Source organism: Vitis riparia, chromosome 5 (genome assembly GCF_004353265.1).
Source record: "Vitis riparia cultivar Riparia Gloire de Montpellier isolate 1030 chromosome 5, EGFV_Vit.rip_1.0, whole genome shotgun sequence".
NCBI lineage: Eukaryota > Viridiplantae > Streptophyta > Magnoliopsida > Vitales > Vitaceae > Vitis > Vitis riparia.
In genome coordinates, this window is record NC_048435.1 from 16614206 (window position 1) to 16640495 (window position 26290).

Below are 26290 nucleotides of genomic sequence, written 5' to 3' on the forward strand. Positions count from 1 at the left end.
GGAGGATTATTTAAAAAATAATTATACTAATATGAAGAATAATTAAAAATAAAACATTGATTACATATAAAAGTTTTTTTTAAAATATATTTAAAAATATAAAAAAAATAGATTAGAACTATTTTAAATTCCCAAACAAATTTTTATTCCACAAAACATTTTAGAATAATTTTAAAAAATTATGCTAAAAAACCTTTTTTTTTTTTTTTTTGGAGAAACACTTCCCAAACAAAGCCTTAAAACCCTATTCCTAGAAAATTTCATTTTTGCCTCGAAGTGTTTTCCAGGCAAACAGTATGAAAGGGTAGTATATGTGATTAACAGAATGTGCAAGGGCAATTACAATTGCCACCTCTTTGCCCTAATAGGCTGGAAAAATCAAAGAGTATAGTGGCATGACTCTTCGTTCGTGAGTCCTCTGCGACTCTTTCTAAACTGAAGAAAACCATACCAATCAGGGAAAAAAGCCAAAGCCGCCGTTTTCACGGTATCACAAACCCTAATACCTAACAATGACGGATCCCTCAAACGACGCCGTACATGGTCGGACGGCGCCAAAACTTCCGATCCAAGGGAAGCGCAACATCCTCATTACCAGCGCGTTGCCTTACGTCAACAACGTCCCTCATCTCGGCAACATCATCGGCTGTACTTTCCCTCTCCCTCCCCCTTTCTCTTTCCTTTTTCTCTTCGTATGTGCGACGTCTGTTTGTTTGCCCAGAAAGGCTGAAAATTGAATTATAGCGATATTTTCAGTCTTTTGATTTTTGTCGTTCTTTGTCTCCCATAATGGAAAACTGTTCCAAGGGAAACAACCAATTGTGTTTCTTACCTTCTAACCTGTTCAACATACTGAAATTTAGGGTTTAGCCTTTCATTATTTATTTTCCTGTATTTTCTTGGCCATTAAAGGGAGAAGAAAATGTTTTTGTTTTTTAGTTTAAATTTTAATTATTTTATTTTTATTTTTATTATCTTTGAGCAATTTAATGAAAAGGTCAGAACTGAATTATTTGGTTGAGGCTAAAAGGATTGATGTCTTTTGAAAATTTGGATTCGTTTGGATTTTGTTTTCTATTTGCAAAAATATTGCATTAGTTAGTTTGTAATGTGTTTGAAATAGTGAGTGTAAGGTTTAGGACTTTGGTTTGTTTATTTTCCTACATTTTCTTAGCGTCCAAATGAAAAAAAGGAAAGTGGGGAGTTATTTTTAAAGATATTTAATGAAGTGTTCAGTACTGAATTATTTGGTTGAAGCTAGTAATGATTGATATTTTCTAAAATTTGAAGTTTGATATCGAAGTTAAAGATGCTTTGAAGGGATGATAATGGGAAGAGTGTAAACCTTATCCAATATCTTTGAGATATGGTAGAATGCGGATAATGAGGTAGTATGGTTGAACAGAAAAATGATCAAACAATGGAGGAAGCACATTGTGGTATCAATATAAAAGAAAAATAGGAGGTAGTGAAAGATGTGGAAACTGCCTTGAAATCAAACTTATGAGCTGTCCTATGAAACTATGGGAGATGGTAATTGAATTGAACTAGGAATGAATGTATGAGAAAAGAAAGGCCACTAAACAAATGTACTAATGCGACCAAGGTTATGCATGATGGAATGATAACTAGTATGAGAACCATTGATGGCTGCTGAGACCAGGCTTAGATGGCAAGGTTTGGGGTTGGGATGGGGACATTATAGGGTTGATGGCTGCTTGCCTATTGTGGCAGTTGATTTTTGTGCTTTTTGGTATCCAGTAGTTGATGCACTCTTTAGTTAGAGAGGTCCTTCTGAGGAAACCAAGATGGATGAGTGGAAATACAAGAAAAGATAATGCAAATGAATGTATCTATAGGAGGCTAGAGGTAGCACGATGAAGTAAAAGATGAAGGACAAGTTTTTTTCCTTTGGTGTTTGGGTCTGAAGATGGATGGCAACTGTTTGAGATGGGTCAAATATGTGCACTGGAGACCAGTGAATATACCAGTGAGGACTGATTTGATTAAAGATGAAGGTGCTCAAAGGAGGAGGAAGACCAAAAAGAACTTGCTCAAGGTAGTGACTAGCGAGAGGAGATTTGACAATCTTTAATGCTAGAGTAAGCTATGATTCATCTGAAATAATGGGTAGTTTGGTCTTATTATGGTTGTTGTTGTTGTTGTGGGATTGTTAACTTTTTCTGAAATTATACAAAATTTTGGATTTTTAGTGTTGAATTTGGTTATATTTGCCTTTTGGTTTTTGTGTTATAGGTGTATTGAGTGCAGATGTCTTTGCTCGATATTGTCGTCTTCGTGGTTATAATGCAATATACATATGTGGAACTGATGAGTATGGGACAGCAACAGAAACCAAAGCCATGGAGGAGAAATGCACCCCTCAGCAGATCTGTGACAAGTAATGTTTCAATCGAAGTTTCATATTTTAATGAATATATGCATTGACTTATGCTCTTAAAGCCATCAAAAGCAATGCTTTAAAAAGCCAAAGGCTCTTGAGGCATTTTGACCAAATGAGGCAAAGGTAGGCCTCGAGGTGAGGCAAAGAAAAGAATAAATAAATAAATACTAAAAAATAAATAATGAGAAAACCATACAATCATGTAATCAAATTAGTTGTGTGTCTTTGTCAATAGTTTTTGATTTAGTTTCTCTTTCTCTCTTCTAAAATTCAACTCTATCTGAATAATCTTCAACATTACCATCACTATTACTTGTAGGTTCCTCCAATAAGACATAATTATATTCAATTGGTCTATTATCCTGTCCATTTATGTTAATGTCCATTCAGTCTTCTTCTTCATCTAATTATAGTTATCTTTTTGCTCTTATCTATCTTTTTTTTATAGCCATTTCCTTTTTTCTTTATCAATAGTAAGATAATGATTCTTTTTTGGTCTGATAATAAAATAATTATTGTATATAAGCTTAGTCACAATAGTGGCAAATAATTCCTTTATTTCTTCTTCTCAATCTCTTTTTTTGCTTTCCATTTAAAGGGTTAATTGATAGCTAACTAAACCCCTGTTTTTAAAATGGTTTAAATCTAGTATTGGATGCAAGACAAAACTTACAAATCTACACTAAAGCCTCGCAAAAGCACAGCTCATTAAAACTATTGAATATTATTGGCTTAAACCTCTTATAAAATATATACAAAAGCCCATAAAGGCTCACACTTATACAAAAAAGGTTACTCATGAAATTTCAATAATTGTGGATTTTATTAGGACCCACCAAGGAAGTAGCCCAATTGGTTAGGGCAAACACTGAGAAGTGTAGTCCTAGTAAGTGGTATATGGTCCTGAGTTCGAATCTTACCATTGATGATACCTTAAATTTACTTGGTGTTGGTTGTTGTGGGGTGGTCAACACCCTGAAGTTTGGATCCCTATGAAGAGTTCTAAGGGCTAGGCCATAGAAGGTTCCTGTTCCTCTGTTATTAAAAATAAAAAATAAAAATTGTGGATTGTATCAGGGAAGGCATAAGAGCCTTCCCCACTGCATGTTGGTTGCCTTCTTTCCAAAGTAGGTTAGAGCGTGCACAGGAGTTTCCTCCTTGTCTATGATTAACTTTATTGATTGGATGAACTCTGTGGGAGTTCTTTTTGTTGTTTCCCTCCACTTTATATGGCCTTTTTGTGTCTTTGTACGCACTATGTATGCTTTGGTGCTCCCTTGGTAAGGCACTGTTAATATAATAAATATTTGCCTATAAAAATAAAAAATTTAGGTATTCCACATGGATAGTATAGCAATTTTCTTTTTCTTTTGCTTTTTAGATCAATTTTAACCATACAAAATTCTTGCAAAGGAACAACCTAATTTAATGAGTCTTTTGACATATTGGTCTGCACCAACTATAATTGTTAATTTTAACTGATTATTGGTTTATCATATGCAGAAGAATGGAATATAATCTTGATGAGGTGGGTATAATGTCGTAGAATATTCTCTCTGCTGTAGTGCTTCTCTGGAAGCTAATATATTTGTTAAGCAAATCTATGCTGCTTTCCAATTCCATGTCAACTCCATGGTCAGAGATCAATGATATGTTTTCGTTTGTCTTGAGTTTGTAGATATCATGCAATTCATAAGGAAGTTTATAAATGGTTCAATATAAGTTTTGATGAATTTGGGCGTACATCAAGCCCACAGCAGACCGAAGTTTGCCAAGCAATTTTCAAGAAATTGATGGAGAACAATTGGCTTTCTGAAAACGTTATGCAGCAGGTGCAGGGTTAACTCTTTCTGTGAAATTAATTTGTACTTAATTAATATATACTTATTTCTGTGCGAGATTTTAAATGGTGGAAATTTAGTTAAGCTTGTGCTATGAGTTATATTTCATCATATATATATATATATATTGATGTTTTGTTGAACTTGGATTCCAACTATTATACAGCTTTATTGTGATAAATGCCAAAAGTTCTTAGCTGACCGGCTTGTGGAAGGCATTTGCCCTACTCAAGATTGTAATTATGATTCTGCACGAGGAGATCAGTGTGAAAAGTGTGGAAAGCTTTTGAATCCAATTGAACTAAAAGATCCTAGATGCAAGGTATACCATGTTTTCTTAATGGTTTATGTCTCATTTTATTTCTTGGTTGAATAAGGCAATATAGACAGTCTACTTTTTGGATGAAAATAGTTCCTTGTTAGGTTGTTAGGACCTTTTGTCGACTGGAAACTTGTTTCATGGTTCTCAACATCATTTCCATCCTCAATTAAATTTTATATAAGCCAAAGTGAAAAAATGAATGCCAGAGCTTTCTTGCTCACATAAGTGAATGGGGTAATAGAGAATGTGGTGGAAATATGCTTCTGTTTCTAACTTCTTGTATTTAATACCTGGCCGGTCTGGTGTTCAGTTCTGTCATTCAACTCCACACATCCGTGATACAAACCACTTGTTTCTTGAGCTCCCTTTGCTGAAGGACAAACTGGAAGAATATATCAATTACATGTCTGTGGCTGGATCTTGGAGCCAGAATGCTATTCAAGCTACACATGCTTGGCTTAAAGAAGGACTGAAACCACGATGTATTACAAGAGATCTAAAATGGGGGGTTCCTGTTCCACATGAGAAATTCAAGGATAAGGTTGGATGGTGTTGATTGGATTTACTATGTCTTATAGATTTTCTTTGGATTGTTTTTGCTCATTGGTTTTGATAAAGTGCATGCTGGATCCATCCTGTGGTTTTTAATATTAAAAATTTGATTATTTTTGTTCAATCATGTGATTGGTAGGTTTTCTATGTCTGGTTTGATGCGCCGATTGGATATGTCTCAATTACTTCATGCTATACACCTGATTGGGAGAAGTGGTGGAAGAATCCTGAAAATGTTGAGCTGTATCAGTTTATGGGCAAGGATAATGTGCCATTCCATACTGTGAGTTTCCTACATGTGTTTTTGCCTGTTAAAACTTATTATTATTTATTCAATTTATATAGGATCTTGTTGTATGTGCATATGAGATTCTCATGGAATGATGGAATGATTAATCAAATATCATATGGTTGTTGGGCATATTATTTTTAGGAGCTGAACCCAGTCCCTACTAAGATCAGTGCCAGAGAAATTCCTAGCTCATGGCTTTTTTAAACCTTGAAATTAAACCCATCTCAGAAATCAAATCCAACTTTGAAATCAAACCTAAACTACGCCATTCAAAATACCTAAAAGTTGCACAGTGGAGAAATCCAATGTCAAACAACTCCTCAATTCCAAACATTAATCCAGGTCTAGCACCAACAATCTAGAGTTCCCAAATTTCAAGCAAAACCCCTCAAACCCTCAAAATTTAAATCCTCAATAATTTTTTTTAATCAGAAACAAGCATATTTGTTCATTGAATGGTAAATGCAAAGGATGGACAATCCTTCCAAGATTAAATCCTCAATCATTACAAAGCTTCTAACTCAATTTCTACAAGATTGTGGGACCCAAATGGGTAAATCAATATACACTTCCAAGATTATAGTCCCACGTAAGAATTCCCAGATCAGAGGCATCAACAAATCCACACCCATAAGCATCCATACTTACAAGACGAAAAGATGAAGACTGATGGATGGTGAAATATGTCGCTTCTCTGTTGGAGATGAATGGGGACAAAGCCCCGGGACCGGACGGCTTTACTATGGCTTTTTGGCAAAGATGCTGGGGCCTGGTTAAAGAGGAGGTGCTGGAATTTTTCAAAGAGTTCTATGAGCAAGGGGCCTTCATCAAGAGCATTAACAATACGTTTCTGGTTTTGATTCCCAAGAAGGGGGGGGGGGGGGGGGCAGAGGATCTTGCGGATTTCAGGCCAATCAGTCTCCTGGGGGGGCTGTACAAACTCTTGGCCAAGGTATTAGCCAATAGACTCAAAAAAGTGATAGGGAGAGTGGTATCAACTGATCAGAATGCTTTTGTAATGGGGAGGCAGATCCTTGATGCCTCCTTAATTGCAAATGAAGTAATTGATGCATGGCAAAAAAGGGGTGAGAGAGGTCTTATCTGTAAGCTGGACATAGAGAAAACCTACGACAGTTTAAATTGGCAATTTTTGATGAAAGTCATGAGAAAGATGGGGTTCGGTCCTAAGTGGATGGGTTGGATGTGGAGTTGCATCTCCACAGCCAAGTTTTCGGTGTTGGTGAATTGAGTGTCGGCTGGGTTCTTTCCAAGTTCTAAGGGGTTGAGGCAAGGAGATCCCCTTTCCCCTTACCTTTTTGTGATGGGGATGGAGGTGTTGAGCAATCTTATTAGGAGGGCTGTTGAAGGGGGGTTTTTGTCGGGATGTAGGATCCGAGGAGGAGGAAGGCAGCCTGTGCATGTTTCCCATCTGCTTTTTGCGGATGATACTATAGTTTTTTGTGAAGCCAAGAAGGAGTTCCTAACTTATTTGAGTTGGATTCTATTTTGGTTTGAAGTCGCTTCAGGGTTAAGGATAAATCTGGATAAAAGTGAAATAATCCCGGTTGGAGAGGTGGAAGAGATGGAGGAGATGGCTGCGGAATTGGGCTGCAAGGTGGGCTCTTTGCCTTCGGTGTATCTAGGGCTGCCTTTGGGGGCTCCTAACAAGAGTGCTGCCGTGTGGGATGGGGTGGAAGAGAAGATGAGAAGAAGACTTGCGCATTGGAAGCGTCAATATATCTCCAAAGGTGGGAGACTTATTCTTATTAAGAGCACAATGGCTGGTATACCATTGTATCAAATGTCTCTCTTTCGTATGCCAAAGTCGGTTGCGAGAAGGCTTGAAAAAGTGCAAAGGGATTTTCTTTGGGGAGGAGGAAACTTGGAAAGGAAAGTGCACCTTGTTAATTGGGAGGTTGTGTGTACGGAGAAGGAAAAGGGGGGGCTTGGCCTAAGGAAGCTAACCCCGCTGAATAAGGCTTTGTTGGGAAAATGGATTTGGAGGTTTGCTTGTGAAAAGGAAAATCTGTGGAAACAAGTGCTTTTGGCGAAATACGGGCAAGAGGGTCTTGGTTGGATGACCAAAAAGGCTAATGGGGCGTTTGGAGTAGGGGTTTGGAAGGAAATTATGAAGGAAAAAGATTGGTGTTGGGAAAACATGGCGTTTAATATGGGGAATGGTTCCAAAATCAGCTTTTGGAATGACCCTTGGTGCGGTTGTACAGTGCTGTCCCAAAGGTTTCCTCACCTTTATGAGATGGCTGCTAATAGGAATGGCACAGTAGAAGAAATGTGGGATCAGATTGTGGGCCATGGTGATTGGGATTTAAGATTTGTGAGGGGTTTCAATGATTGGGAGTTGGAAATGGTAGGTAATATGCTCCATTTTTTGAGGGGGTTCAAGCCTACTTTAGAAGAGGATGCTGTTTTTTGGAAAGGGGGGAGAAACGGACAGTTTAAAGTAAAAGAAGCATACAACTTGGTGGTAAATACCGTGGCTAATAATTTTCCGAAGAGCAACATTTGGGTGGATAAAGTCCTAACAAAAATTCTGTTTTTTGCTTGGGAAGCTACTTGGGGTAAGGTGGTTACGCTTGATAGGCTTCAGAAAAGAGGGTGGCACCTCCCTAATCGGTGCTTCTTGTGTGGTTGCGAAGAGGAGACTGTAAATCACATCCTCATACATTGTATAGTGGCAAAAGTCCTATGGGATATGATATGTGCTTTGGTTGGTGTTCAGTGGGTCTTTCCAGAAACTGTAAAGGAGGTCTTGTTAAGCTGGAGGGACTCTTTTGTAGGGAAAAAAAGGAAAAAGATATGGAAGTCTATACCGTTGTACATTTTTTGGACCCTTTGGAAGGAAAGAAATAGGCTTGCTTTTAGGGGAGGGATGATTGATATTCAGAAACTTAAAAATTCTTTTGTTTGTAATTTATGGTGTTGGGCGAGAATGTATAGTGGAGAGAGGTCGCTGTCTCTTATAGGCTCGTTGGAGTGGATAGCATCCACTTAAGGGCTGGTGGGTTTTTTTGTTGTCTTTTTGGTGGTGAGGCTTAGCTAATTTGTATACCCCCTGTATACGTGTGGCTTTTTGGCCTCTTATCAATATATTCTGTGCTTACTTATCAAAAAAAAAAAAAAAAAAAAAAAAGAAATATGTCGCTTCTCTACAGAGGTGCTATTGGTCACTGGCCAGGTTTGTGGGTGATTGTGATGGTAAAGCATACAGGTGCTTCAGTGGTGGAAAGCTGGGCCATGGCAGAGGTGGCTGACATGTGTGGCGACCTACCTTTTCGCTTCTGCTCTATGCCACATCTCTCTCTCTCTCTCTCTCTCTCTCTCTCTATTTATTATCTACCTATCCATCTATAACTTCTGGTTTTTATGTCAATATTAATCATTCATAACTCATTCTGGAGTTTCAAGATTTATAGGTTTGCTCCAAAATATAAACTATCCCAAATTCCAAGATAATTACCAAAAAAATAAATTGTAAAGGTAATTAATTCCCAAATTCCTTGAGGCTTGGCTTAAGTGCTAAAGGGTTGGAAGGGTTTGTGGGTTAGACTGTATAGTGGGGCTGGATCCATGGTGTTGATAGACTTTGTAGATTGGTTAGGCTTTATGTAAAGTGCGGTTGCAGTTTTTTGGGCCTTTCTGCCTTTTTGATTTTTGGGTCTCTTTGTATACACTGGGCATACTTTTCTCTTTTTAATACACTCTATTTTACCTATCGAAAAAAAGAAAAAAAAAAAGAAGTTTAAGACCCAATGGGGAAAAAAATTTAGCTATAAAAAGAGAAAAAAGTGCTAAATTAACTTGCAATATCTGTGTGTATGTGTGTTTCTTTTGGTGGGTATGGGGTATTACAGAGTGCTTTAGAGGCAAGGTTCAAGTTGGATCCATCTTGCCCCTTTGATTGAGTTTCAATATTTTTAGGTTTGCTCCAAGATGTAAATTATCCCAAACTCCAAGATAATTCCTCATAAATAAACAGTTTCCTTTTTTTGGGTGGCGGTGGGTTCAGGGAGGGGTTGTCTATGGGTTATTTCAGGACGACTTCTTGTCATTCTTATCAAAGATTGCCATGTCTAGAACTGGAAGTCAATTATTCCTTGTGGCATGTGTGCCACCCTGGCAGAAGGGTTATTTAGTCTTTTCATTTACTAGGAACTACTTGGTCCTTCTTACTATCTGGTCCTATAATTTGTGTGGTAGTTTGCTAATCTGTTAGGTTGTATTGAAGCTTTGGAAGGATAGAATTGACATCCTTTTGAAAATGCTTCCATTGGTAGTTATCCTTGTTCACCTAGATGGAAAGGGACCATGTACTGGTCATACCCTCAGATGTTGTAGAAAGCATATTTCTTAGATTGCTATTTTCTCTTTTCATGTGTATGGCCATGCATGTGACTGTTATGTTTCCTAATATCTGATTAGACATATTTTTGTTGTCTCTGAACTTCCCAAAACCTATGGGTACTAGTACTTTGTGGTTTTTGACGGTTGCTTTATCATTCTGGGTTTTGATTTTTAATTTTATGCATCTTGAGTTGATTGAATGTAAATGTATTATAATATTAGGTGATGTTTCCGTCCACACTACTTGGAACTAGTGAAAACTGGACTTTGATGAAGACTATCAGTGTCACTGAATACTTGAACTATGAAGCAGGTTAGTTAAACTCTTTATACATGGTTTATCTAATAGGTAAAGTGGGGCTACGGTGCAGGTTAGTTAACAATCTGTTCCTGGTTTACCCAATGTTTAATGGTTGGGAAAGTGTTTTCCTAACATTTCCATCTCATGTTTTTTCTTCTTCTGCTTTCTTTCTGTCTTCTTCCCTTTTTTTTTTTTTTTGGTTTTGAAATTTTGTTCTGGAGCTATTTGACCTTTATATTGGATTTTTGCAGGGAAATTCTCAAAGAGTAAGGGAGTGGGTGTTTTTGGAAATGATGCAAAAGATACAAATATTCCAGTAGAAGTGTGGAGATATTACTTGCTAACTAATAGGCCAGAGGTAATTATGTTACTGAATCTGTTCTTTTTTGATACCTAGTAAGGACACATGGTGGTTGCTGTTAGTTGTGTTCAGTTTCTAATTTTAATGGATTAATTAGGTATCTGACACGCTATTTACATGGGTGGACTTGCAAGCAAAACTCAACAGTGAATTGCTGAATAATTTAGGCAATTTTATAAACCGAGTCTTGAGCTTCATTGCTAAACCTGCAGGTCAGTCAGCTACTTTTGAGAATGGAGCTTTCACTCTGAATTTAGAGGCTGTTCAGCAAATTTTAAGTCTTATAATATAGTATGCATATCTGACTATATCTTGTAAATTAGTGTTCAAATGATTTTTTTCATGTGTATCTTAATTATTAAAGGCTAAAAGCACCCTTACAAGTGCCTCTTGGAACCTAGGAAGTCATCCTTGCCTATGAAAGTAAACTGCCACACAGATAAAAGAACCCTTACATAATTAAATGAGTAACAGGATAAATTATCTCCAAGCAATCAACTCCATAATATGCATATATGCTTTTGCCACTAAAATATGCCTCAAGACGTTCCATAGAACCATCATGAAAGTACTTTATAATTTGTAGCTAAAGATAATCGACTACATTCTTTTCAAAGACAATGAAGTAAGCTCCCTAGTTTGATTCTTGTGAATAACACTCACTTCCTCATTTATGTAACTAAAGATGATCGACTACATTCTTTTCAAAGACAATGAAGACGTTCCAAGTTTGTTTACCTCGATTTAGTTCAATTGGTAAATCATTAGGAACAAAAAAGGGATGATAAAGGGAAAGTAGCTTTTGGGTAACTTGTGGATTTCTTGATCACTGCTAGACCTATAATGCAGACTTGGGAGGTGGGGCTGGTGGAATGTGAAGAATTAGACGATGAGTGCTTCCCCTCGTGAGTAGACGTGAGATCTATTGACTTATTTTTAGCAAATGATGAAAACAATGGAGTAATTGTTGAAAAATTCAACATCTGCACTTGTAAAGTGTCTTGAAGGCTCATGAAAATACCTAAAGAAAAACAATTATGAGGAAAAAGTTTGTTATGGCTGGGATCCTCATTATGAACAACAGCAACACAATCAAATGTGTGCAAAGTGAGTTGAAAAGGTGAGAAACTTGGAAATAAAAGGGAAAACAGAGTCTAATTATTCATGACAATGGAGGGCAAACGTTTAATGTGGTGGCATGTTGTAAGAACAACATTATCCCAAAAATGATAGCGTATGATCAATATTTAGTAACACTTAGAAATGCCATTTTATTGAGAGGTGTGGGCACAACTAGTTTGGTGAACAGTGCCAAGATTAACCCATTGAACACCAAAAAGGGAATAGATCAAGTTCCACAACATTTTAGCCTTGCCAGAAAACAGAAGAAGGTGATTAATAGATACCTCCTCTTCTTTGCACAAGTAACACCTATTCAGGATATTCCATCTTGTCCTTTTCAGCTGGTCAAGAGTCAAAATTTTACTACAAATAATACTCATGGAAAAAGATCACTAGAAGCCCTTGTGTAGGAGCAATAAAGGGATGCAACTGAAAATTTGCCATTCTTGCTTTCTCTCCAACTCAAAATGTCCTCCATTTCTCTTCTCATAGCCAAGGGTTATAGTTTTCGAAACAAAGTCTCCACTTCTCCCAACTCCCATCTCTTAATCATTAAGCTGGCTCCAACTACCCAAATCCCCACCCTCCCATGCTTCTAACACCCAATCTTCTTTATTTACTGCCAATAGACATAAGTTAGGGAAAATTTCTTTCAAAGTTTGGTTCTCGCACCACAAGTCTTTCCAAAACTTAACTCTTCTCACATTCCCAACTATAAAGAATAAAGAGGAATCTACTTCTTATACCCTTCCATTCATTTCTAATGGCTTTTTACACCCCCACACCATAACCTCCTTTCACTTCTCTTGAACACCATCCCCCCTCCTTTACTCCAAACTTCCCAATGATGATTTGTTTCCAAAGGGGCTCCCTCTCTTTTGCAAATCTCCAACTTCACTTTCCAAGCAAAGCTTTGTTTAGGGCCACAAGACTACGAATTCTAAGGCCTCCCTCCTTATCTTCACAAACTAAATTCCAATTCACTAAATGAGGCTTTTTCTCTAGGGCATCGTCACCTCATAAAAAATTCCTTTGGATTTTTTCGAGTCTTGAACTCACCTTTCTAAGAATAACAAAAAGAGACATGAAATAAATCGGGGGACTTGATAAGGTGCTTTTGATCAGATCTTTTTCGAAATCTCTCTTCCATCGCATCCCACATCCTGGAAGATTTAAAAGAGGCACCCGAAGGAAGACCCAAGTAGGAAGTGGGTAGCTTATCTACTCTACACCCTAACATCGAAGCAACATCCTCTAGTGTCTCTACCCCCCATCCTGCAAGAATAACCTTACTTTTCTCTATATTCACTTTTAACCAAGAGAATGCCTCAAACCACATAAACACCCAACTCAGATATCTCAATTGATCACTATTGGCCTCGCAAATCACTGTTGGCCTCACAAAAGATTTGTGTGTCGTCAGTAAACAAAAGATGGGACACATCCACCCCTCTTCATTACTTTTTCCCACCTTAAATCTAGAGATGAAGTTGCCACATCTGGCTTTGAAAAACGACTAAGAGCCTCGATGGCCAAAATGAATAATGACTAAGGACATGCTGGTTATTACTTTTAAAGGCTTGGGGAACTCATTAAGAGGCAAGACACTTAGGCAAATTGCTTGCCTTACTTTGATTTGGATGGTGTGGCAAGAAAGAAACAATAGGATCTTTGAGGATAAAGGGAGAATGGAAGAGATGGTTTGAGATTTGATTCGATTTTATTCTTCTCTATGGGCTTCTTGCACTGAAGCTTTTAGAGGAGTTCCTTTAAACATTCTACAACTCAATTAGATTGGGGTTTGCGTTTCAAAAGTTTGAAGATTGTTGGGGTTTCTCTTTGTTCTTAGAGTTCTATTGTTGGGAGTTTTTTCCCTTGTTCAATTTGTGTAGGAAGGACCTCTCATCCTTCCCTTGGTTTTTTTCTCTTTCTATTGTCTCTTTTTTCTCTCTTGTATTTGTTCTTTATTAATTTAATCTTCTTCGTTTCTGATTAAAAAAAAAAAAAAAAATGAATAGATAGGAGGATAATGGATCACCTTGCCTCAAGCCCCTAGAGTTGTGGAAAAAGCTTGAAGGAGTTCTGTTGATGAGAATAGAAAAGCTTGTTATGGAAATACACCATTTTATCCAACTTATCCACGTGTGCCCAAACCCCATTTTAGTCATGACCGACATAAGGAAATCCCAGTGGACATGATCTTAAGCTTTTTCAATGTCCATTTTTAAAAGAAGGTCGGGTCTGTTGCTCTTTAACCTAGAATTAACTGTCTCACTAGCAATGAGCATTGCGTTCAAAATATGTCTGCCTTGAGAAAAGGCATGCTGAGTATCTGAAACCACCTTCCCCACTACTGTTTTAAGCCTGTTTGCCAATACTTTTGCAAGCAACTTGTAGAAACCGCCTACCAAATTGATCGGCCTAAAGTCTTCAAAACTTTAGCTCCCCCTTTCTTTGGAATCAAAATAAGAAAAGTGGAATTTAAGCTTCTTTGAAAAGTATCATGAAGGAAGAATTCTCCAAAGAAAGCCATAATCTCTGATTTGGTAAAATCCCAACAAAAATGCTAAAAAGCCATGGTAAAATTGTATGGACCTAGAGCTTTATCATCAGAAAGACTACTCAGGGCTTCAAAAACTTCCTCTGAAAACAACACCACTAGACTTTTAGACCTATCTTCCCCCAATGCTTTGAAGTGTAAACCCCTTATGCTCGGTCTCCAATCCCCCGTTTCCGAGATAAGAGTATGATAAGTCCTACACACCCCAACCTTAATCTCTTCATCAACAATCAAAGTAACCTCATCGACTCTCACTTTAGTTAACAAGTTCCTTCTTGCACAAGCATCGGCCAATCGCTTGAATCTCGAGATGTTCTTTGAACGAATCATAGGCCAACTACTGGATTTTAGATAGGCGAGGTCATATCTTGTGAAAAAACTTGGTGTTCTTGTCTCCTTCCCTTAACCAGATTTCCCTAGATTTTTGTCTCCATGAAGTTTCTTCTAATAAAGCCCACTTCTTATAATCCTCTAAGGCCCCCTCTAGCCTTTGTCTCTTCAAGAGAAAGAGGGTGTTCTCTCTCCTTAAATTCCCAAAAGTGAATGCGAGAAAAGGCTTTTGGTTTGTTAGAGGAGACATTGCCAAAAACTTCTTTGTTCCACATTCCAAGATCCTTCTTAAGAGCCTTTAATTTCTCAGCAAGGCAATGACTGCTAGTACCAGTAATAATATACCCAGTCCACTAGTTTCTCATGAGCTCTTAGAATCCATCACTCATAAGCCACATATTCTCAAATCTAATAAGGATCTCATCTTTTTGACCCCTTCACCCTTGAGAATAATGAGGCAATGGTCAAAAGAGGGCCTAGGAAGGACAAAATGAGAAATACCTGAAAAATGGTCCTCCCACTCATCAAAGACTAAGAAGCAGTCCAACCTTGAAGCTGCCTGAGAATTTAAACCTCCACACCACGAAAACGGGCCTCCAGAAAGTGGAAGGTTCTTCAACCTCAACTCCTCTATAACATTTGAGAACCTCTTCATATATGCCGTGAATCTGAATTCATCCTTCTTTCCCCTGGAAATCTAATAGAGTTGAAATCCCCTCCTATGCATTAGGGATCATCCCACAAACCTCTAATAGCTCCCAGTTCATGACAAAAATCCTCTTACTCCCTCTTTAACATTGGTCCATACACTTCTATGAACAGCTAAACAAAACCATCTTCAACATTTCTAAAGCGACTTGAAATGGAGAATCCTCCACACTCCAACTCCATCAGGTCCAAAACTCTACTGTCCCAAAAAATCAAAATGTCTCTTGGCTCTCCTTTGGCATCAATTGCACCCCAATTCAAAAACCTTCCAACACCCAAGCTTCTTACCATTTGTAAAGACATCTCTTGCACCTTAGTCTCAAGAAGGCAAACCAGGTCTGCCTTTTGGGGCCTAACCACTAACTTAATCAACTTCCTCTTCTCGCCATCATTGAGCCCACTTACATTCCCGAAAAGGATCTTTATCTTCATCAATTGACTAGAACCAACTCCCAATTGTTCTTGCCGCTCCTTCTAAACAAAAGAGAAGAACCTCCACAACTGACTGAATAGTTCAATCTCCTTAGCTCCCTTTCAAAAAGAGAGGAGGACAAAGGTATCTTCTTTTGCCCTTTACTTGGGTCCCACGTCTAAGTTTCTTCCTTAATTTCCTCAGCAAAGCCCAAATTTCCTCTTCAAACCCCTCGATTGGCATTCCCAAAAATTTGCTAAATTCTGCTAGCTTGGTAAAGTCATTGTCTAAAAGTGAATCCTCACAATCCAGACCATTGAAACCCCCCTCTTGATTTGAGGCTGAAGCACCGTTGCCCTCCAACACAACCCTACTCTCTTGAATGAGAGAAATTTTATGGGAAGACAGCTGCTGAACTGTCATGAAAAACCATTGGTAGAGGCCCTTTCACAGCGTGAGACACATTTTCCGACACTTTCCCTCCCAACTTAGAAAAACCTTCCCCTCCCAGCTCATTACCCATAGTCTCTCTATGGTTTCCTCCCTAATCGGAGTTTTTCGCAACCCAGAAAGGAGTAGAAGAGGAAGGCCTTTCCCCCCAAGAGAATTGAGTCCAAGAGAGCATTCCTTGGAACCCAAGAGCTTTGTCTAAAATAGCTTTGTCGGCTACAGGCTTTGTCATCGCCTCTGAGAAGGACAACTTTAATGCACAAGGATATGAAGCTTCTACGTTCTCTGACGCGATCAACAAGTTGCTAAGGCTTCGACAACTTCTATCTTTTCTAGAGAGAATGAAAGGAGTAGACCCAAAGGTAGTAGCCTCAAGACCCTTCTCCACTCCCTTTTTAAAGTGCACTTGACCCACTTCCAAAGGAACTTGGGCCTTATTTAACATAGGCCTTGTGAACCCCCAACCTCTAGGAAGCCCAAATTGACCCATAGCCCATTAGATAGGCCCAAGTCCTCATCAACCGCCCCACTAGGCTCACACCCAGCGACGTAGGGGGAGGGATGGGTTTCTGCAAACCCATCAATCCCCATCGTTTCATGGACAATACCTCCTCTTCCTTTTGCAAAGCACGAGTCTAACAATGATTCTTGGGCTTCCACCTGTTTAGAAAGTCCACCTTCCACTCTCAAGTTGGCACGTGACTTAACCTCACCCTCTTTTCCTTCCAACCTTTCTTTGTAACACCGAGAAGGCTACACCTCGCTCTTCCATGCAAAAATCTCCCCACCACAACTGAATTGCAAAGCAAGAGGATCCCATCACTGCTTGCAAAGAACTAGGAAACTTCCACTCTCTAATCCCAACGAGAATTTTGGCCCATTTCAAATTCCGACGCTTTGCCATGTCCTCCTTGACCACCACAAACCTCCCACAAGCTTCCCCAAATCTTTGAACAAACTTTTTCCCTAAAGATGCAAGGGAAGGCCCAAAATCCTTACCCACACTTTATGAATGTCTTTCTCCTTTGTGAGGCAGTCGATAGAGGAATCCACCACTCCAGTAGGAGACTTTTTCCATTAAACCACTTCACCCCTAAGTGGAACACCCTCTCAGCTTCACCTACATCTTCAAACTTGAAAAGGATAAGGGATCCTCCCAACAAAGCCAAGTGAAGTTTCCTTTCAACTTCCAATTGACTTGAGCCTAGTTCCTTAGAGAGATGAAGTCTAGGAGCTAGTCAGAATGTCCCCCCCCTCCCCATCTTCCCACAAGACTTTTGTTCAAGACTTACTCATTTTTTTGATCACCTCATTTTCAATTTCAATCCACACAACATTACAATGTTCAGAAGAGCCAAAGGTCACATAGCCTTTGCTATCGAGCCCTTAACACCTTCCTAGAGGTAGCTTTGGGCTCCTCCACTCATCTTTTTCGGGAAACACCAAGGCTTCTTAACTTGCTGGATAGGATTTTCCACCCCGCTATGAATCCTCTTTCTTCAGGAAACACCAAGGAGAACCTCTTTCCTTCCACATCCTAGACAGTACAAAACAAATACTGCTCTACTTTGTTAGTACGTAACTCCAGCAAGTATCGTCTCCCCATCTTTAAGAACATTGCAGGTCTCAGCCCCTTCCACTAGCAAAGCCAAGCCCTTACCACTGAATCTAATTTGTGATGAGAAGTTTGGACCCTTTTCGTAAATCTTGCTAATCACCTTCCCTTTGGTTTCCTTAATTGAAACCTCAAAGGCCTTCGATTCAACATTGAACCAACACTTACCTCCAAGAGAAACCACCAACATTGTCTCACTTTTCCTATTGATTAACCTAATTATAACTATGAAATATTTAATTCATATTTGACTCATTTAAATTTGTTTTTAAATAAATAGGTCAATTGAGTCATAAATATGTTTGGTTGAGGCATTAATCATATAAACTTATGCAAGATCTAACTTAACTTGATTATTAAATAAGATTTGATTATTAAATGGGTTACACAATCTGTTATCTGTTTAATAATTATGTAGTATTTAATGATATGATTATTATTTGTATCGGGTTTGGGTTGGCCTATGTAATAGAATACCTAGGCTTTGACACGACACGAATACGACCCACCAACACGAATTGCCACCCCTACTTGTGATTGATTGTGTACACTCTAGTGCATTATCCGCTCAAATATCTTTGATGTCATTTACCAAATTGAGCAAGAATTCATTGTAGAATTTAGAGATAACATGAGGTAATATAGGTCACTTTTTCATTAAGAATAATGTTGTCATTCAAGGGAAATCATCAACAAATATAATATGACAAAGTAAAGAAATTCATTCAAATTGGAGTTTGAGGTTAACCCCAAATATATGTGTTGACCACATTAAAAGATTCAGATCTATGACTATGACTACTTTTTATGAAGGAACAAGGATGATGCTTCACAAACTTTACGTTCTAAACAAGACACATGACTCAACATGAGCACAACTCAAGACAACTTTGTTAAAGGTGGATGGCTCAAATGAAAATGACATTAAAGAGTAGGGATAGTAACACTCGATATGGATGAAAGAGGTTTATCAAGATCTGGATAATATAATCCATCTTCCTCATGCCATGAACCAATCATCCTCTTTGTCCTGAGGTCCTGAAAAACACATGAATGGAGAGGAAAAGTTAAGAGAAAAAGTTATATGAGACAATTTAAGGCTTTTGAGTATCAAATGTAAACAAGAGAAGGATTTCATCTTGCAGAATAGAGTGGCCAAAGAATCTTGTGTTAAAAGTTTTGTCACAGTGAAGCTTCATGGTAGAGGAGAGAACTTGGAATCTGGGAAGTGGTTTGCCTTAAATGGAGAGATGAATCGAAATATACATATAGGGTTTTGGTAAGCCTTAGTTGGGCAAAGACACAGAAAAAGACCTAGAGTTTTCAAAGTCAGGGAGAGGCTCAAAGGAGATTGTGCAATACATAGAGACCGAGCAGAGATTGCATGATGGGGAAAAGTAATCACATGAAAGAAAAAGGAATTGCTAGAGGCTGAAAGGGATATGTCTTTTTTTGATGTTAAAAATGTTCTGATGTTTTGCTGAAAAACATGACCACTGTAATGGTCCATCCAATGGTAAAAAGTGCCCCATCTCTTGGTAAGACTTGAAAGAAAAAACAATATAACTGAAAGATGAGTCTTTGGTACATGTTGAACTAGGTCCAATGCGTGCGCCTTGAGCTGAAAAAAAGGCTCCTTTCACCTGAACCAAAGTTAAGTGCTGCTTGTGTACCTCTCTGCACCTTGCCCGTGACATGTGCGTCATTGCGTCTTGCCCATGACATGTGCCTTGTGTCTTGCCCTGACATGTGCCTTGTTGTGTCTTGCCCTGGCATGCGCCTTGCTGGGTCTTGCCCTAAAAACAATATAACTGAAAGATGAGTCTTTGGTACATGTTGAACCAGGTCCAATGCGTGTGCCTTGAGCTGAAAAAAAGGCTTCTTTCACCTGAACCAAAGTTAAGTGCCGCTCGTGTACCTCTCTGCACCTTGCCCGTGACATGTGCCTCATTGTGTCTTGCCCATGACATGTGCCTCATTGTGTCTTGCCCATGACATGTGCCTTGTGTCTTGCCCTGACATGTGCCTTGCTGGGTCTTGCCCTGACATGTGCCTTGCTGCACCTGGCCCTGACATGTGCCTTGCTGCACCTGGCCCTGACATGTGCCTTGCTGCACCTTGCCCCTGACATGAGCCTTGCTGGGCCTTGCCCCTGAGATGGACCTCGTTGCGCCTTGCCCCTGAGATGCACCTTGCTGTGCCTTGCCCCTGAGATGCACCTTGCTGGGCCTCGCCCTGAGATGCACCTTGCTGGGCCTTGCCCCTGAGATGCACCTTGCCCCTGAAGTGCGCCTCGCAGCACCTTGCCCCTGACATGTGCTTTGCTGCGCCTGAATGTGCTTCTCTGCGCCTTGCTCCTGAATGTGCTTTTCTGCGCCTTGCACTTGATATTGCCACACGCCTGACACTGCCCTCTGTGCCTTGTGGCTGACATGCGCCTCAATGTGCCTTGTGATTTCCCCTTTCCTATCTCCTCCCTTCCCATGTTGATGCTAAATAAAGGCACTGGAACCTTTAACTGGAACTGTTATTCATTTAGTGCCTTTTTTATTTATTTTTTTGGTTTTTTTGATAGGTGATGCTCTTTTGTCTTTTCCTTTTTGCTATCACATGCAATTGAACCTTAAATGACCCCTGTAACTACCCCTACTCCTTGCCACTTAAGCTAGGCCTGAGGACCACTTAGTGCATCCTTTTCTTTTGGACCAAGGAAAACATATTTGGTGGCTGCTTTAATTGTTGTGCATTTTTGCATTGTTTCTCTTCACAAGTTGTATATATTTAGATTTTCTTTTTACTAATTATGCCCTTGATAGAGACTTAACAAGAAAATTATCCCTGTTGTGGAGTTAATCAGATGCCAAGTATCCTTCTAATGTTACATTTTGATTCCCATAAACAAGATAAATGTTGATTGTGGATTTATTTCTAGAGATCATGCTTGTCTGCCAAGTCCATGTAATTTTTTCAATGATGTTGCATCTCTTAATAGTTTTCCACTCATCCACAGGTCTAGGATATGGTTCTGTTATTCCTGATGCTCCGGGTGCAGAATTGCATCAATTAACAAAAACATTAGCGGAAAAAGTTGGTAGATTCGTGGAACAATATGTGGAAGCCATGGAGAAGGTGGTTGATGCCATACTGACTAATATATTATTTTTCTTACTGCTGCAACTTGTAACATGCTTTTACATTAGAATGACCTCCCTGTTTGAAATCTGGCATAGGTTAAACTAAAGCAAGGACTTAAAACTGCAATGAGCATTTCTAGCGAGGGAAATGCATATCTGCAAGTAAGCCTGCTGCATTTTCTTTGGCTCTCTGATCTGGATGCTTGCTCATTTATATGATATACAATATTTTAATTGAATAACGAACATTGTGAGGCTACATTGCAGCTCAAGACTTGCTGTATTGATGATTTTTTTTCTGTAGGAGAGTCAATTCTGGAAGCTTTACAAGGAAGACCAGCCTTCTTGTTCAATTGTTGTGAAAACCTCAGTGGGTCTTGTGCATCTTCTTGCATGTCTGTTAGAACCTTTTATGCCTTCCTTCTCTCTTGAGGTAGATTGGTCGAGTTATGTTCTATTTGTAGCAATTTTAAGCATTGTCCATTGTTTGAAAGTTACTTATTAGGCTTGCCATTCTGAGACATTTTATGCTTTTGATGGACTAAAGGTACTCAAGCAGCTTAATATGCCTCCTGAAACATCATTTTTGCTCTGTGATGAAAAAGGAGACATTGAAAGGGCAAAGAGACCTTGGGAGATTGTACCTGCTGGCCACAGAATTGGGACTCCAGAGCCATTGTTCAAGGAATTGGTATATTGTTTTTTTGTTGTAATTTTAGAGCAATTTGTTGTGAAAAAAGCCACTTGGTTGATTCTGACTCATTTAATGAGTCTTGTTTTATGTGCAGAAAGATGAAGATGTCGAGTTCTTCAGGGAGAAGTTTGCCGGGAGTCAAGCTGATAGGATTGTGAAGGCAGAAGCTGAAGCAAAGAAAATTGCCGAGCAACTGAAAAAAACAAAAGTTTCAGGTTATTTTCATCTTTCCCTCTCTCTCTCTCCCCCTATAATTTTAATTTTTTAGTATTACTAAGTGGCTGGTCATAGTGCTTTGCACATCCAACTATTATTTGCTTCATGTTGGATGGTTTAAGTATCTTAAGTCAGTTTGGGAAATTTCCATTTGTTATTCTCTAAGGAAAATATTCTAATTTGATTCTTTTCTTTCTCTTTTGAGAATATGCCCACTAGTTAACTGCTTTCTCCTCTTGTTTTATCTCATGAGTTGTCTTTGATGTGCAAAGACGAGTGACAATCAAAGTGTTTCTGAAATTGCCACTGCATTGCATCATGTAAAGGCCAGCCTTAGCATGAGCTCCTTCATGCTATGTAATCACAATGGTAAATGCAACACTGGATAGGTCAAGTAATTGAAAGCAATTAGAAAAGGAACACCAAATAGAATAAAAGTGAACGAGAGGTTCAAGCTTACATTGTTTTGGCAAACAAGTATTTTGCTTCTAATCTTCCGAGACTAAGCATCATTAGCCTTGACATTGAAAGATTTCAATGGGTAGATGATACTTTGATTTTCTGATAAAGATGTGCTTAAAGGCATAACTGGGGGATGCAACATGGTACTGATAGAATCCATAATTTGATGATGTTAGCGTGTGCGCATACACAACTTAGGTGAGGGTTGGTTTGACTTTTTATATTCAGGCAGAATGTCTGAAAACAAGACTTAGAAAAAACAAATAAGATTAGAGTGTTGATCATACATTTGAACATAATCTAGACCAAGATATACCAATGCCATTGTCATCATTTGCAGTGCCTTACCATTGTCATCAAAGCAGAGCCATCTTTGGCTTGTGTGCACATTTTTAGCCTTTACATTTTGTAAATCCATAGTCCATATTCTAACTTGAAACTTGATGACGTTGCCTATTTTACAAATCATATTTAGTGCTTTCCACTAGCCTTCTTTTTGGCCCTTTTAGCTGACTCTGATTCCTTTGTTCTTGGCAATGGTGCATGGGTTGGTGTGGTTGTTGGGTACATGCATGCTTCTATTTGTCTGATCCTTCACAAATACAAGTTTTAGGTTACAACAGCTCAACTAAAAAGATCTTAATGATAGATATAGACACTTGGATACAATAAGATAAGAGGAAAGAACAGGAAAAAAAATAAAATTTGAAAGGAAAGCTATCTTTGATAATAACTCCCTTTTGTTTCTCTTTTATCTCTATTCTTTTCCCCCTTATCCCTAAATATTCTTATAAAATGAAATTGCTAACTCTCATTTTGGTGGGAGAGTGTCGGGGTTTTACATTTAGAATGTTGGCTAAACTAGGGAAAAACAAAAAAAGAAATAGTGTTATATTTTTTTTGATCAATTAGAATTGCCTCCGAGGATCTAGAATTGCCTCAAAAGGTCCAATATACATATGTTATTAGACCTTTTGAATAAGAGTCAAAAAATCTTTTCAAAATTTAACATTTTCTCATAGAAGTAAAACAGTTATAGGGTATTCTAGAAAAACATTAACAACTGATTTACCCAAGAATAACAAATAGATTGAATTTTTTTCAGAGGGAATTCAATCAAAATCAAATAGACATATCATTAGGAATATTTGACTAGGATCCTACCCCACAGGCATGACTTACTGTGTTGACACGGGTGTATTAGGTGAAGTTGAAGAATTCCGGGTATCATGTGTTTTGGCCCCATACCTTTTTTGTACTGATTATGCTAATGCAAAGTATTTCAGTTAGTTTCTGTAAGTAAAGGCTACAGCTGCCAATTGTAATGCATGTTTTGGGAGTTATTCATGACTAGTCTAGCCAGTGGCAGAGCTAGGAAATGAACTGAGAGGGGGCAAAATATGAGAATATATTTCAGAGGGGGCATAGATGAATGAACTTATAATGTGACATTTTTTCCTTTTCTTTGGTAAGGGGTTCAAATCCCCCTAGTGTCAACTTTTTTTTTTTTTTTTTAATTTAATTTCAGGGGGAGCACTTGCCCCTCCTGAGTCTAGCCAATGCTTATCCTTTCTTTGGGATTCCAGTTCTTTTCTCTAGTGTACTATTAGTATGTATTTGATGCACGAGCTTTTGTAACAGGTACTTACATTGCCAGCCTTTTTGTTTTGTTTTTTTTTTTGGGATAAAATTCATGCAATGTGGTGGTAATGACTGATGAGATTTCAAATTGTTGCTAATATATGGTATGCCATTGTTTGTAACAGATGGGAATGGAAAGAAACAACGACCAACAAAATCTGCCGAAGCTAAACCTAAGGCTGCAGCAGAGGCAGAAATTTCTATTAGTAGACTTGATATCCGTGTTGGTCTTATAACGAAAGTTCAGAAGCATCCTGATGCTGATTCCCTATATGTTGAAGAGATTGATGTGGGTGAAGGGTCGACTCGGACTGTGGTTAGTGGCCTTGTCAAGTTTATACCACTTGAAGAGATGCAGGTATTCCTTTGGTTGTTCATAACTTTCATAATATTGGAGTGTGCTCTCTCGATTTTAAAGTACCATCCAATACACCACTTTCTTCACAATGATAATTTGTTTGGCAGAACCGCAAGGTATGTGTTCTTTGCAACCTGAAGCCAGCCACAATGCGGGGTATTAAATCTCAAGCAATGGTCCTTGCTGCTTCCAACAGTGACCATACCAAGGTAAAGTGAACTGAAGATCGTTTTAGTTGTCCTTTGCATTTTTTCTGGTGGTTCTTTTCAGTCACTTTTGAAAGTGATCATCTCTAGAAATGAGGATGATCTTTGTCACTAAATATGCTTGTAAAACAATCTCGAAGCAAGAGAGATATGCTGACTTAGTTGAATATATTTTCATGGATATAGATTTTGAGCTACTTGCTGGTTTTTAGACATTGGAGGTATTGACATTTGTTTAGATCATTAATACCTTACCTGGGAAGAAGATGCATTTTAGACTCACTTAACCATACCCCCTTTCCTAGGTATAGCAAAAACTCTTCCTGTGGTTTTAGCGACTGATTTTAGTAGTTAATACATTTATTTCTATAAGCATAGATGGATCAGAGATATAGTGTACACTTGAATTTGATTAGTTGATACAAAAGAGGATTAAGTTCAAAGCATGATGACCAAGCATCATTCATTATGGTGGAATTTCAGGTTGAATTGGTTGAACCACCCCAATCTGCCGCTGTTGGAGAACGAGTGACATTTCCTGGGTTTGAGGGTGAACCTGATGATGTTCTCAACCCTAAGAAGAAGGTCTGGGAGACACTGCAAGTGGATCTTCGCACTGACTCGGAACTGGTGGCTCTCTACAAAGATGTGCCCTTCACTACAACAGCCGGTATTTGCAAAGTTCCCTCAATTTGTGATGGATCAATACGGTAGATTTACTAGCCTAATGGTGAACAGATCCAAGATTTTGACTCATTTTTTTTATCGTTGGGCAAAGTGTTATCTATTTAAAGTGGAAAAAACAAGCATTTTTCACGACATGAAAGGTGTAAAATGATCGTTAATTGCACAATAAATGCTGAATGTATTGTTGGATAGATGAAAAATTAAATTATTGCTGCTTGTGCTTGTTGCTTCCATTGCCTGTTACTGACAAAAAAATTTATGTGATATGACTCAGCCTCAGGATTTCAGGATTTTCTGGTTAATCCTTAAGAAATGGTTTGTATGAAGCTGACTTTTACAGTCCCTCAGAAAGTAGTTTTTGAAGTGCATAACTTACAACATCATTCTTAAAAGGATTCATAAGGAAAAGGAACTTTTATAGGCCTTTTTTGAGTATAGATTATTAGATCTGCAGACTGATGGCATACTTTCAAGGTACTTGTGTTGGATCATATAGTTATATATATGATGGGATCAAGCACATTTCACCCAGGTCACCTTGCACGAATTCCAAAACCCTTTTCAAGGGCCAAGTTACCAAATTTATTCAACCCATTGATAGAAGAAACTTTATTCATATTGACTCAAGGGGAAACATATTTAAAGGATCTTTGTCCACTGATATCTATTTCCTCTGCCAAGGTTTTATTCAGGCCATGTTTGGAATACTAATGTGGATAATGAGGATGAAAAATCAATTTCATTCTCTTTTATTAATGTGTTTGGATTGTTTTTTCGTTAGGCTTTCTTTATCATTTGAGAAGATTGACATACCTCCATATGACAACTCAATAATTTTTTTTAGAATTTCAACTTAAAAGAAGGTTCACCATAAAACATTGCCAATGAAGGGTGTGACTTAGTCGATTCATATGTTAGAGACATATTGATGGTACCATCTATGACTTGTCAGAAGTTCACTCTAGGGATGAGGTTTTTTTCAGAGGTAGGGTTGGGACAAGGGTGCCCGTCCTGAACCCACCTTAATGACATTCATAGCTCCTCATTTTCATGTCCTAAACAGATCCTCTGACATTACTTCCATTGAAAATCCTTCTCTTTCATGGCTTGAACTTAAGTCTCATTTATGTTGCCCAACCATGCATTTCATGTATTCTATTGTAGATTAACATCCAACATCCACCATTCCTTGTTGGTATTTATTTTCATAGTTGTATTGTATATTTCATACTATATTGTATCCATGAATTAATTAATAAA

General features: G+C 38.3%; 1 protein-coding gene across 1 annotated transcript; it reads left to right on the forward strand.

Annotated features, from left to right (window-relative positions):
- The first annotated feature begins 391 nt into the window (after positions 1-391).
- LOC117914244 (probable methionine--tRNA ligase) lies at positions 392-25263 on the forward strand. The gene is made up of 17 exons (XM_034829488.1): positions 392-648; positions 2257-2401; positions 4083-4236; positions 4412-4567; positions 4878-5108; positions 5259-5402; positions 9996-10086; positions 10326-10432; positions 10533-10647; positions 20643-20761; positions 20863-20928; positions 21071-21199; positions 21314-21457; positions 21555-21675; positions 23905-24137; positions 24245-24346; positions 24827-25263. Exons 1-17 carry the CDS (start codon positions 513-515, stop codon positions 25055-25057), a joined length of 2424 nt encoding a protein of 807 aa, XP_034685379.1. The 5' UTR covers positions 392-512; the 3' UTR covers positions 25058-25263.
- The last annotated feature ends 1027 nt before the right edge of the window (positions 25264-26290 follow it).

What these genes read in the sequence shown, in the direction of transcription:
- LOC117914244 (XM_034829488.1), top strand. Translation starts at nt 513, where the DNA reads ATGACGGATCCCTCAAACGACGCCGTACATGGTCGGACGGCGCCAAAA. An exon ending in ATACTTGAACTATGAAGCAG is followed by an intron (nt 10,087 to 10,325) that starts GTTAGTTAAACT and finishes GGATTTTTGCAG; the next exon opens with GGAAATTCTCAAAGAGTAAG. An exon ending in CTTCATTGCTAAACCTGCAG is followed by an intron (nt 10,648 to 20,642) that starts GTCAGTCAGCTA and finishes ACTCATCCACAG; the next exon opens with GTCTAGGATATGGTTCTGTT.